The sequence below is a fragment of the Mus caroli genome, unplaced genomic scaffold, assembly GCF_978045245.1.
Source record: "Mus caroli unplaced genomic scaffold, Mus_caroli_1 scaffold_18, whole genome shotgun sequence".
NCBI classification, from domain to species: Eukaryota; Metazoa; Chordata; class Mammalia; order Rodentia; family Muridae; genus Mus; species Mus caroli.
This window is the reverse complement of record NW_028227273.1, coordinates 6,759,222-6,772,956: the sequence shown is the minus strand read 5'-3', so window position 1 is coordinate 6,772,956 and position 13,735 is coordinate 6,759,222. Positions and strand designations below refer to the sequence as shown.

Below are 13,735 nucleotides of genomic sequence, written 5' to 3'. Positions count from 1 at the left end.
TTAAATATAAAACAATTCACAACTATCCCGACTAATTTCCAGTCATACAGTACAAGGAAGAAATCGATTCATTACTATACAGTAAGACAGGGGCAGACTTCAATTCTACCACTACTATTAGTTTAGGCTACATAATTCTTTGACATGGGAGCTGCCCCAAGAAGTGGAGGGGTTCAGTGGTATCTGTGGCCTCTTAATACTGTGCTTAACACTAAAGGGAAGTGCCCTCTTCTGTTGACAAACAGAAAATTATCTCCAGACTGTCAAATGCTCTGACATTTGAGAAGCAAAACCAACCCCAGCTGAGAACTCAAACTGATGAACTAGAAGAAAGTTCAACTAGGAAGGGAGTGGTGTATGTCTACAATCCCAGCACAAGTGGAGGGAGAGACAGGTGGGACTTTGAGCTGTAGGCTAGCCAGAACTACACAGTGAGACCTTGTTTTTTAAAAAAGAAGGAAGCTATACGTGGAACTTTTAAGTTACTAACACCTACTAATTTATGTACAAATTTAAACAGATCCACTGGAATCCTAACACTTGTGTTACTGAGGCTTCCGACATCTTTCTTTCCTTTAAGACAGTTTGACAACGTGACCGAGGCTGGTCTTCAGCTTGGGACCTTCCTGCCTATGTCCTGCGTGCTGGACTGCAGGTGTGTGGCATTGTGCCTGCAGTTAATACTCTCTCTAGTCTTGGATACACTTATTAAAAGCTTTATATTATGTACAGTTGTGTGTGGGATGTGCATGTGAGTGCAGCTGGACAGAAGAGGGAGGACACTGGATGCCCTGGTCTAGAGCTGCCGTGTGGGTGCTGGGATCTAAACTCAGGTCCCTTAGAAGAACAGCGCATGCTCTTAACCACTGAGCCATCTCTTTCTGGATGACTTTATTCTTGTAAAGAAATGCATCTACAAATAAGTCTGTATTTTCTATATTTCATACCAACTGTTGAAAACTTTCTTTCCATGGATTTGGATGTTCATATTCTTCTGGATTAATCTGGTAGAATTTACCAGGTTCAGGATGCATCATCGGCCGGGTATATTCAAATACTTCCATATATAATCGTTTCCTGAGGGGAAAAAGGGAATTAAAGATATCCTTATAAAATATCCTCTAGATTAATAAAATATTAAATATAAGTTAGATGAATGACCAAAATTTCAATAAGGATAGCCAAATTAAATACCATAATATAGAAAGTAATTAATGCACTGGCTTCTGAGATGGTGCTGTGGTGTAGGGTCGTCTCTGTCGTCCAGGCTGGCTCTAAACTCCTAGACCCAAGAGAGCCTCCTGCCTCACCCTTCTGAGTAGCTGAGACCACAGACATGTTCCAGTAGGCAGACAACATACCTTCCTTTTTCCCCTTGCAGACAGGCGCTCACTATGTAGTCTTGGCTATCCTGGAAGTCATTCTGTAGACCAAGTTAGCTTTGAGATAACAAAGATCCACCCCTGTCTGCCTGCGCCTCCCAAGCACCGGGAGTAAAGGTGTGTGGTACTATTCCCAGCTGAAGAAATATTGTTTTAAATTACTAATTTTAAAAAGATGGGCAGCAGTAGTGGCATGTCTTTAATCTCAGCACTCGGAAGGCAGAGGCAGGCAGATCCAGACGCAAGGCCAGCTAGGTCTACAGAGTGAAGTTTCAGGACAGCCCGGGCTACACACAGGAAAACCCTGCTTTAAACAAACAAACAAAATTTAAAAGTTAAAAAAATATGGGGCTGGTGAGATGGCTCAGCAGGTAAGAGCACTGACTGCTCTTCCAAAGGTCATGAGTTCAAATCCCAGCAACCACATGGTGGCTCACAATCATCCGTAACGAGATATGACGCGATGCCCTTTTCTGGAGTGTCTGAAGTCAGCTACAGTGTACTTACATATTAATAAATTAATAAATCAAAAAAATGTATGTGTGTTTTGCCTGCATATATGTATGCACCACATATGTGCTGTGCCTGCAGAGACTTGAAAAGATACTGGACCCCTACAACTGGTTGTAGGGGTGAGCCTAAGAGTGAGTCTCTCCAGCCCAGAAAGCACAGTCCCGCCATACACGGTGTGTAGTCTCACTATGTAGCCTAGTCTTGCCTGCAACTCTCTTTGTAGGCCACGCTGGCCTTGAACTCTGCAAGCCTCTGCTGGGGATGGATTAAAGGTGTGTGCTACCACACCCAACTAACTCTGCTTTTAAAAAATGAGGCAGCACTCCTTGGAGAAGCCTGTATTAGCACTTGGGTATATCTTACTTCACCTGACTTTTCTTTGGTAAGGCCACACCCATGCTCCTGGCATGTCCTACTTTCTTCTGAGCATCTCTTTCTTCACACAGACACAGTCTATACTGAAATATCTTTGTTAAACCCCAACTCTGCTTCATAAAAACAAACAAACAAATGTAAAAACAAAATGAGTTGGGAGTGTTGGCTGAAAACAGGAGGATCGGTAGTTTAAGGGCAGCCTCAGCTACATAGTCACTTTGAGGCCAGCCTGTGTGTGCTATAGAAGATTCTGTCTTCAATATGCTACTTGACTCCATAAATAAAAGATTCCCTCACAAATTGCTCGGTTGTTATGAAATGTAAATGATAGGGATAACTTCTTGTTTATAGTACTTCTTGGATTAACAAGTTCTCCACATTTATGATAACCATTGTCATTTTCTTTTAATGACTCAGTTGTAACGAGAAGCCCACCCTTCCACCTCCCTTCCCTGCAGCTTTGGTGTCACACACTGTCTTTCAAGGCAACAGGAGCTATCACTCACCACAAAATTGGATCATTAGCAAGCTCACTGAAGCGTTTACACACGCAAGCAGCTCTACAAAGGTCTTGTTCCAGCAAATAAGAAAATATTTTTAAAACTACTTCATCTGGTAGCTTCTCCTGAAGATACTGTTCAGCAGGTGCTGCTAAAAGAGATTAACAGACAGAATATGAGTCATTTAACAGGAATGACTTCCTCACTAAAGAAATTATTTTATCTAACAAACAGCTTGTGCCTTTACTGATATATTTTCCCTTTATCTTACACACACACACACACACACACACACACACACACACACACACAATGTGTTATCTAGTTTGTTTGTCTGTTTGGTGTTTAAGGCAGTCTTGAAAAGCTTCCTAGGCTGGTCTTGAACTCACTCTAACTTCCTTTTCCAGCCCGTTAGCCTCCCAAGTGGTTATGGCTATACCATTTAGTGTGGCTATTAAAAAACAAAAAACAAAACCCAAAAGCTTTTATATAAAAATAAGACGGGCTAGAAAGACAGCTCATCATTTAAATTTGTACGGGTCGTGCAGAGGACCCTTTTGGTTCTCAGCACCTATAACCTGAAGCTCACAACAGCCTGTAGATCCAGCTCCAGGAAACCTAATGCCCTCCTTCCAGCTTATTTAGCCACAGAAGCACACATAATTAAAAATAAAAATAAATTTTAAAATAAGTTAAAGAGGGAAAGATTAGAGCTCTAAGTATTTTAAAACAGTAACTACTCAATATCTTCAGATAATATTTAGTTTTCAGTTTCACTTACCATATCATCACCACCACCACCACCACCATCATCATCACCGTCATCGATAGACTCTCTCTATGGCCCTAACTGTCCTGAAACTCTCTGGACTCTCTAAACTCTCCAGTATGGTCTTGAATTCAGAGATCCCCTGCCTCTGACTCCTAAATGCTAGGATTAAAATCATGTGTCACTACACCTAGGCTCAAATATAAACTTTTAAAACTTCACTTCCCATTCAAAATACCTGAAAGATCTTGTGACTTCCCAGACACTCTTGCACGCTTTGCTCGATGACCAAAGTTTTCTGTAGTTGAAGTAGAGGCACCCTTCAAAACCAAGAAGAAAACTTATCAATGAAGTATTTCTACTGTACATAATTCTCAAAAACTGTGACCCATTTTTTCATTACAAAAACAATTACAATGAACTAACCTCCATACTGCTCTTTGTAGGACACGCTGTTCTTTTTGGCAAAAGAGTTTTTCTGCGAAGTTGGTATGGACTATTTTGTGCACCAGGACCTGATTCTTCTGCAACCATATCTGCAGGAACATCATCTGTAAAACAGAAAAGAAAAATGGGATACATCCTTTTACTAAAATTTCAAATTTGGCAAGAGAAGGGAAGAACAGAATTTTGTATGGAATTCCAGCCAACTGGATGATTATCTGGTAGATATTCCACATCTTATAGAACTTGGAAAAACTTTAAGAAAAAAAGGGGGGGGAGGGGTGAAGAGATGTCTCGATACGAAGAAGAGCAGGACAGAGCAGAGTGAAGTGAGCAGACAGGCAAGCTGGGCCACTGCAAAGCCAGTGGAGGGGCCACCTTCTGTGTCCTAGACGCCAGCTAAGGAAAGCTACAAACTAAGAGCACGAACAGGGAGGGAAAGGGAGTGGCCTCAGGCAGAGCAGGAAGACAGCCTCACCGAGGTGAGGTGATAGCAGACACCTCACAGAGTGAAATGAGATCAAGGTCAAGGGCCGGGCAGTGGTGACACGCCTTTAATCCCAGCACTCGGGAGGCAGAGGCAGGTGGATTTCTGAGTTGGAGGCCAGCCTGGTCTACAGAGTGAGTTCCAGGACAGCCAGGGCTACACAGGGAAACCCTGTCTCGGGGAAAAAAACAAAAACAAAAACAAAACAAAAAATATGAGGCCAAGTAAACACACAGGATAATAGAAGCCTGATTTCTGCTCAAGAAAACAGCTATAAATATACACATATACATATAAAAACAAAAACCAAAATCAAACAAGCAAAAACCCAGAAAGCAGCAGTAAACCTTGTGCTGTGGAGCCTGGAATTGAAGGTAGAACGTGTGAAGTCACTGATTCCCAGGCAGACGGAGAGCTGCAGATGTAAATCTGCGCATGGCAGCGATGCTCTCTCCACAGCTAAGCACACAAAGCTGCCCAAAACAAGGAGCACGGCGTCTGAATAATTTTCTATAAAAGGAAAGTTTCATACTTGTTGGGATAATGGTAGATCTCAGGGCGGTAGGGCAAGAAAGTACAAAATAAGCCTAGAATATCTTGTGGCAGAAAGAAAACGCTCTAAATAAATAAATAAAATGTGGAAGTCAGCTTAAAAAGGCAAAGTCATGCTAGAGCATCAAATAATATCCCAAATGAAGGTTTAACCCATAAGCCAGTGAATCCAGTGTGAGTCCACTGACAAGGATGGCAAGTAAGGCGCAGAGTCACCTGCCCACAGGTTAGGAAGAGAAACAGAATTAATGCCAATCATGTTAGAAGCTCTAATAGACAAACTGAAACGGTACCACCTGACAGCACAGAATTTCTACGAAATTCCTAACAAAGATTGACACCATGAATCAATTATGAAGATCAAGCAAAGCTGTCAGAGCACACTCTGCTACAGGGTTTGAAGAGCTAGGGTGAGGCTAAATGCAACTTGTGGTGGCTCTTGTAAAAAGAACACTTCCACCCCGGTCCGTGAAATCTGGAAACCTAGAGTAGAAGGCAGGATGTGTCAGTGTTAACCTCATGACTCTTTAGGGGATACTTCTGTTTGTAGGTTACACACACTCACACACTAGGGAATAAAAAGACAACTCAGCCCTTAAAGAGCTGCGGGCCTCTGTAGCTTGGATTTAAAAAATCTTGAAAATCTTGATAGTATAAATTCTGGAAACATAAACACTACCAGACAAAAGAAAAAGATGGCTAGGGAAAAAAAAATGACTGCAATACATTACAAAGGGGCAATGTATCCACAAATCAATATATGATCAATGGGCTAATTGTACTGGTACATAAGAAGTGGAAAGACAGTTCCAAACTAAGGAAATGCAAATAAAAACTACAGTGTGATCATTTTTATCTACCACATTATCCAAGATCCAAAGGATTCTTTACACACTAGTGCCATCACAAATAGGAGAAAAAAATGCCAGGTAGTGGTGGCGCACGCCTTTGATCCCAACACTTGGGAGGCAGAGTCAGCGGATCACTGTGAGTGCAGGCCACCCTGGTCTACACAGCAAGTTCCAGGACAGCTAGGGCTACCCAGAAAAACCCTGTCTCGAAAAACCAGAGGGGAAAAAAACCACAAAAACAAAGAAACAAAGGGAGAGGAAAAAGAAAAAGAGAGACAGACAGTTCATTGCTCTTTGGAAGGCTGTGTGGCAAGTTGTCACTCAGCTGTTCCATTTCTGACAACTGACCCTGCACCCATGCTCACACATGTGGAAAATCAGTAGTGCATACCAAGACATTCACTGCAGTAGCTCTACAACTACAGAACCACCACCAAAATAACGGTCAACCAGCTACACAAAGGAACTATTGTGTGGCTGTTACAAAGTATAAAGCAATTCTGTATAGTGTGATGAAGAACTACTTCTAATACACAGGTTAGTAAACAAATCAGGGCTGAGAATTCTAGCTTAGTAAGAGTGCCTATTATGTATAAGGCTCAAACTGCAAAACGGACAAAACAATCAATCAAACAGATAAAAACCCTACACACGTATCTATATATGGAACTTGTTTAGGGGACACACACACACTTCCCATAGTTTAGGGAGTCGATTTGAAGAGGCTCTTTGTCCTAGTTAGGGTTTTACTGCTGTGAACAGATACCATGACCAAGGCAAGTCTTATAGAGACAACATTTAACTGGGACTGGCTTACAGGTTCAGTGGTTCAGTCCATTATCATCAAGGTGGGAGAATGGCAGTGCCCAGGCAGGAATGGTGCAGGAGAAGCTGAGAGTTCTACATCTTGTTCCAAAGGCAAACAGGAGAACACAACTTCCAGGCAGCTAGGACTAGGGTCTGAAGACCCACAGCCACTGTGACACACCTACTCCAACCTCCTAATAGTGCCTTTCCCTGGGCCAAGCTTATATCAACCATTACAGTCTTATTGGCTAACAAAAAGATGGGATCACTGGAGAGATGGCTCAGACCCTGCTCTTCCAGAGGACCAGGGTCAATTCCTAGCGTCCACATGATGGCTCACAACTCCAGCTCCAAGTGACCTAACATCTTCTGACCTCTCCAGGTACCAGGCAAGCATGTGTTATACAGACAGACATACATTCAGGCAAAGTACTCAAATTCATAAAATAAGGAAAAAAATGTTCTTCCCGACTTCAACGGAACCATCATCTAACAGTGGACAGAAAGCAGCTCCCTACAGACAAACACTCCAGAGGAAAAGAATAAAACTGCCGAATCACGCCTTTGCAATTGCTTAATGAATAGACTTAGCCACTGAATAGCAATCATCCCCAGTATAACTAAAAGAAAAACCACAAGACTTTATATTTCCTCAAGAAAGAATAGAAGCCTGAGGCACAACAGCATAATTAGCTGAAAGTTTAGCTGTTATTTCACTTAAACACTGTTCTTAGCAAGGTGTCCGGGCACATGCTTATTAACCCTAGCATGCAAGAAGCTATGCTACAGCTGGAGGACCAAGAGTTTGAGGCTATTCTGGGATGCATCATAAAAACCTTTCTTTTTATATCATTTTCAAGTAAACCCTTGAAAACTGTTTTGCACTGTAGTTAGAAACTAGTCAGCCCATGTAACAGGTTATTTGTGGAGTCATCCCACTTGTGCTTTAATACATGGTTAATTTTTACAAATGTTTCTGTCTAGAATGAGCATGATAGGTCTTTTGTCTCTGCAACAAGGCGTCGTGCATTAGGCAAGAAGTCTATGCACTGTCTTAGTTAGGGTTTCTATTGTACATTGAAGCACCATGACCAAACAGCAAGTTGGAGAGGAAAGGGTTTACTTGGCTTGCACTTCCACATCATAGTCTGTCATTGAAGTAAGTCAGGACAGGAACCTGGAGGCAGGAGCTGATGCAGAGGCCATAGAGAGTGCTGCTTACTGGCTTGCTTCCCCTGGTTTGCTCAGCTTGCTTTCTTATAGAACCCAGGACCACCAGCCCAGGGATGGCACCACCCACAATGGGCTGGGCCCTTCCTCATCAATCAGTAATTAAGAAAACATCCTACAGCCCAATCTTATGGAGGCATTTCCTCAACTGAGGCTTCTTCTTCTCCGATGACTCTAGCTTATATCAAGTTGACATAAAACCAGGCTGTATATCTGCCAACTGAGGTATACCTCCGTCTACACTTCAGAGTCCAATTTAAAAATCTCTAAAAAGCAAGCTTTTCAAAGTGTAGTTGAAATAGTCTGTCTTTTCTTGTGAATGGAGGTAGTGTGGTTATCTATTGGCTTCTGAAAGAAATACACTAAAACTTTCCCACTGTGTCTCTAGGTCATTTATTTAGCCTATAAACCTGTATGTATTTATTTATTTATTTATTTATTTACTTACTTACTTACTTATTTTGTTTTTTTTTTCAAGGCAGGGCTTCTCTGTGTAGCCCTGGCTGTCCTGGAACTCACTCTGTAGCCCAGTAAGGCCTTGAACTCAGAGATGCACCTGCCTCTGCCTCCCCAGTGCTGGGATTAAAGGGGTGCGCCACCACCGCCCAGCAAACCTTTATTTTATATACTGTGAAATTTTAAATAGATACAGATCAAGGTTATTAATTCCTGGTGAATTATTCAGTTTATCATTATGTAATAGGTTTCTTAGTTCTTTTCATAAAAATATAGACAAGCATTCTAATGTCATCTTAAGCAGCAGCACCATCACTCCCTTCTGAGACAGGGCTGTGTGATTGATTATATATATAATATCCTTGGAACAGTGATATAGACCAAGCTGGCCTCAAACTAGTGATGCCCCCCCCCCCCCCCCGTGCCTCCTGTGGTTGAGGATGTGTTACCACCCTTTATTTTGGAAGTTGATCTGGCCTAGCTTTTACACTCACCTGTTAACACTTCGTCATGTTTTATTCCTTCTTTAATCTCTTAAAGTATTTTTAATTTAATTTTGTTTCTTATTGTGTATGGATTCGCAGGCCAACTTTTCAGAGTTCTCTCTTCTGCCCTGAGTTCCCAGGACTGAACTCAAATCAGGTTTGTGCATCAAGTCCTTTACCCACGGGCTGCCTCACCCATCCTATTACTGTAGAGATTTCTTTCTATCAGTGAAGTGTTTTTCATGAATATTTGACTCATGGGTTCTTTTTCTAGTCACTATGTATAATTAGGGATGTTTTAATTTTTATCTAAGTTGTTCTTAAAAAGTCCCAATGTCACACTTTTCTAAAAATAACTCTATGTGTATGAATGTTTTTCCTGTATAAATGTATGTGCACCATATGCAGACACACATGGGGGTCAGAAGTGGGCTTTGGAGCTGTGCAGAGAAGGCTGTGAGCTTGGAATTGAACCCAGGTCCTCTCCAAGAGAAACAAGTATGTAACCACTGAGCCATCTCTTCAAGCCTCATTGCCACACTTCTTGTCCCCTTGTGTGTGCTAAGGCCCAGCCTGAGACTCATATCACATATAACCAGGGCCAAAAAAGCCCTTGTGCAACCATGCAGCACTGTCTACTCACTGATTTTGTTTCTCTGATTTCTAGCACCCCTGACTTACTTCTTTATTCCTTAGGGTTTAGCTACAATTCTGCTGTTTCATTATAGTATGTTAGCAGCGTGTGCACACATTGGACTGTTTTAGATTAGCTGTGCTTACAGTAATTTTCTTAACACTCCAACATATAGTATTAGATGTGTTATTCAAACCTCCCCTTCCTGCACCTTACCTGTTAATGAGGCAGACAGCCACCCATTGACCCAGAGTTCACCCTCACTGTCAGCACAGGAAGCATTGAAGACTAACAAGAAGCAAACGAGGGAGCATATCTTTCTTACTGTGGCAGAGCTGCTGCTGTGCTGGTGGGAGTAAGATGCCCACCATAGGCTCACAGGTATTTGAGTGCTCAGGAAGAGAAACTGATAGAATTAGGATCAGGAGGTGAGGCCTTGTTGGAAGAAGTCTGTCACTGGGGGTGGGCTTTGAGGATTCAAAAGCAGAGGCCACGCCCAGTGACTCTCTCTGTAGATCAGGATGTAGCTCTCAGGTGTTTCTCCAGCACAACACTTGCTGCCACCATGCTCTCCACCACTACACTGGGTTAAGCCTGAAACCATAGCCAGCCACCATAATTACTTTTTTTTTTCCCTGAGAGCTGTCTTGGTCTTGGCTTTCTTCACAGAATAGAACAGTGACTAAGACAATTGCCTTAACTGTTTTTACTTTTGCTGTGTCACGCTTTAACAGAATTATAACCCCTGAAGGCAAGAGCTTTGTTTCACTGTTTCAGCTCAGTGCCTATTAAAGACTCAGCAAATGTTGATTCCTCTCTAGAAAGACTTGCTTAATTTCCATAACTAATGAGAACTATGATGTTTACTGAAGAAATAAAATGATATAAACTAAAAAGAAATAAAAGGAACTGACCTAGCCGGGCGGTGGTGGCACACACCTTTAATCCCAGCACTTGGGAGGCAGAGGCAGGCGGATTTCTGAGTTCGAGGCCAGCCAGGGCTACACAGAGAAACCCTGTCTTGAAGAACCAAAAAAAAAGAAAAGAAAAAAAAAAAAAAAAAGAGCTGATCTAACTTTTCCTACCTTCAAATTCTTAATTTTTTAACATTGTTTTTTGTTCCCCCTGAAATTATAGAAGTATTTCCCAAGACAGATCTGGCATTCAAGATGCAATAAAAATATGATTTATTATATAAATAAAGACAATGGTCCATGGTAGCTTCCAAATACTAACTGACTAAGCCAATTAGGGCTTTGCTATGTAACCTACACACACACACACACACACACACACACACACACACACACACTACAATTTTCATAATAAATTGGGACCACTGGGATAAGGAGGGCCTAAAGAAAAGAAACAGGTTTCTAAATTTAAAAGTAAATATTAAAAGACTTTATAATTAAGTAGCAATGAAAATGTACTAGGACACAAGTAACAATAATCTGGTATCTATTTAGCATAAGGCTAAAATATCTTTGAGTGTGTGTGTGTGTGTGTATCTCTCTCTCTCCCCCTCTCCCTCTCCTCTCTCTTGCCATATCAAGGGTTTACAGAATATAGTTTATGGAAATTTACAGTAGTTATCCCCTCCACACACATAAAGACCATCTATCTATATTCCAAATTCCTTACCTGAGACATAAATCAGACTGGAAATAGTCATATCTGTGCCGGTAACAACCGTGTGTTTAGACACAGCTCCAAGAGCCACAGTGCAAAGAACCTGCACTTGACAACTGTTTCTAACACAGCCAAATAAACTGAAATAAAGACATTTATTTTAAACTTTATTTTTTTAACCTAAAGCAGAGGCATTTAAGATAGAGAATCCAAAGGTAAGTATTGTACATCTGCTTTTGAAAAGCAGGCTTGCCCTGCCATACAATGTGCAGTCAGACCATTCTGGTTATATTTATGTTACAAAATTTCAAAACCTCACCATTCAGTAAGTACAGTGCTACATAGTGCCCTGCAGTGATGTAGTGTGTGTGAGTGTGTGTGTGTGTGTATATATATATATATATATATATATATATATATGAATGATTATTCAGCATAGGTAAGGGTGTGTGTTTGGCGTGGGTCAGAAAAGGTGGTGGATGCCCTAAGGCTGGAGGTGCAGGTGGTTACGGGGGTGGGGGTGGGGGACGTGGATGTGAGGAACAGAACTCAGATCCTCTGCACAAGCAGCAATGACTGCTGAGCCATCCGCTGGCTCCCATTTTATTCTTACAACCATTGAGTATTCAACTGAGGCTGGAGACGGCTCAGCAGTTAAGAGTACTTGTTCATGCAGCGAACCCAAATCCAATTCCCAGCACCCACACAGCAACTCACACGCATCTAACCCCAATTCCTCCCTCTGGCCTCCTCAGGACCAGACACACAACTGATGTACAGAAATACACGCAGGAGCATCACCTAAACTACATACATGAGAAAAGGTAACTGCCAATGCCTCTGCGTCCCGTCTGCTCTCTTTCTTCCGATAAGTAGTTGTCTTAGATGGTACCAGCTCTGCATAGTTGTCTATAGTTAACTATAACCACAGTACAATTCTAGTAATGTTTCTAAAGAGCCAAACCAAACCAAACCAAAACCAAAACCCCAAAATACCAGTATCACCTAACAAGGCAGTCATGACTGTACAAATCTTCAATGGCTACGGCAGAAGGATAAGCAGTTAATGACCAGCTACGGTTTTATTCGTTAAATTGCTAACTAAAGCACTATCTAAATACAAACTGTATGAAGTATTATGAACTACACTTACTGCCAGTAGTATTTTAGAGGCTTGTAGAAAAACTACAATGCAATGGGGCACAAAAGAAAATCAGTATTAACTGGAGACTCTTCAGTACAATGGAAAGATACAAGTTCTAGAAAGACTGGCCTTTGTTTAGAATCTGGTATTAGTCCTGCTCTGTTCAGAAATTTGTGTGTTTGTGTGTGTGCACCCATATGGAAGATATACGGTAATGGCCTTTATACTCTTTTTCAAATTGTTTAAAGTATTTTGACAGTGTCTCTCTGACTTTGGAGCTCACTCGCTGGCCAGTAAGCTCCTGGGGTCTCTGTCTCTGCCTCTCCAATACTGGAATTACAGACCCATGCTGCTGGGCCTGTATTCTATGGTTACTGAAGATCTGAATTAGGTCTTCATGCTTACACAGTAAAGTATTTTACCAACTAACTGAGGCATCTCCTGACCTCAGTTTCTCAATCCTTTATTTTGTTGTGTGTGTGTGTGTGTATGTGTGTGTGGTTTTTGTTGTTGTTGTTGGTTTTTCGAGACAGGGTTTCTCCATACAGCTCTGGTTGTCCTAGAACTCACTCTGTAGACCAGGCTGGCCTAGAACTCAGAAATCTGCCTACCTCTGCCTCCCGAGTGCTGGGATTAAAGGCATGCGCCACCATGCTCGGCTCAGTTTCTCATTCTTAAACTTGAACTCCATTTTTCCCTTTGTCTACAAAATGGAAATAACTAAGCAGGCCACAAGTTGGCTCAGTAGGTGACAGTGCTTACAGGATGACAATCTGAACTTTTAATGCCCAGAGCCCATGGTAGAACAACTATGGAAAGATGTCCTGACCTCTTACACACATACACACACACACCATTTTTAAAATGGAAATGTGTCAGGGCTGGAGAGATGGCTCAGAAGTTAAGAGTGCTGGCTACTCTTCCAGAGGTCCTGACTTCAATTCCCAGCACCCACATGGTGGCTCATAACCATCTATAATGAGATTCAGTGCCTTCTTCTAGTATGAAGGCATACATGCAAGCAGAAATCTGTACACAAATAAAACTTTAAAAAATGTTTGAAATATGTCATGGTTAGATATCTTAGTAATTATTATCTAGCTGATAATAGTGCCTGGTAAAAACAACATCTCAATACTAGCTATTTACATAACTGAGGTGGGACACTGAAAACTAAGAAAATAAATACAAAATTTATTACAAATCCCAGGTAAAAAAAATTCTTTAAGCCGGGCACGGTGGCGCACGCCTTTAATCCCAGCACTCGGGAGGCAGAGGCAGGCGGATTTCTGAGTTCGAGGCCAGCCTGGTCTACAAAGTGAGTGCCAGGACAGCCAGGGCTACACAGAGAAACCCTGTCTCGAAAAACCAAAAAAAAAAAAAAAAACTTTAATATTACCCCATCTAATATCTAGAAAATCCTATGGGGCAAAAATTTCATGATAGGTCTCAAAGAGCAAAAATTACAGAATTA

The 13,735-nt window shown here is 41.6% G+C and overlaps 1 protein-coding gene across 2 annotated transcripts in view; it reads right to left on the bottom strand.

Annotated features, from left to right (window-relative positions):
• Positions 1-13,735, bottom strand: part of Fbxo11 (F-box protein 11) — an 81,354-nt gene that overhangs the window by 22,047 nt on the left and 45,572 nt on the right. For both annotated transcript variants that reach the window (XM_021150053.3, XM_021150055.2), the window contains exons 2-5: positions 3,966-4,090; positions 3,778-3,859; positions 2,777-2,921; positions 948-1,077 (exon numbers count right to left, since the gene is read on the bottom strand). In XM_021150053.3, the coding sequence (XP_021005712.1) occupies positions 948-1,077; positions 2,777-2,921; positions 3,778-3,859; positions 3,966-4,090 (482 nt within the window). The remainder of the gene's footprint in view (positions 1-947; positions 1,078-2,776; positions 2,922-3,777; positions 3,860-3,965; positions 4,091-13,735) is intronic.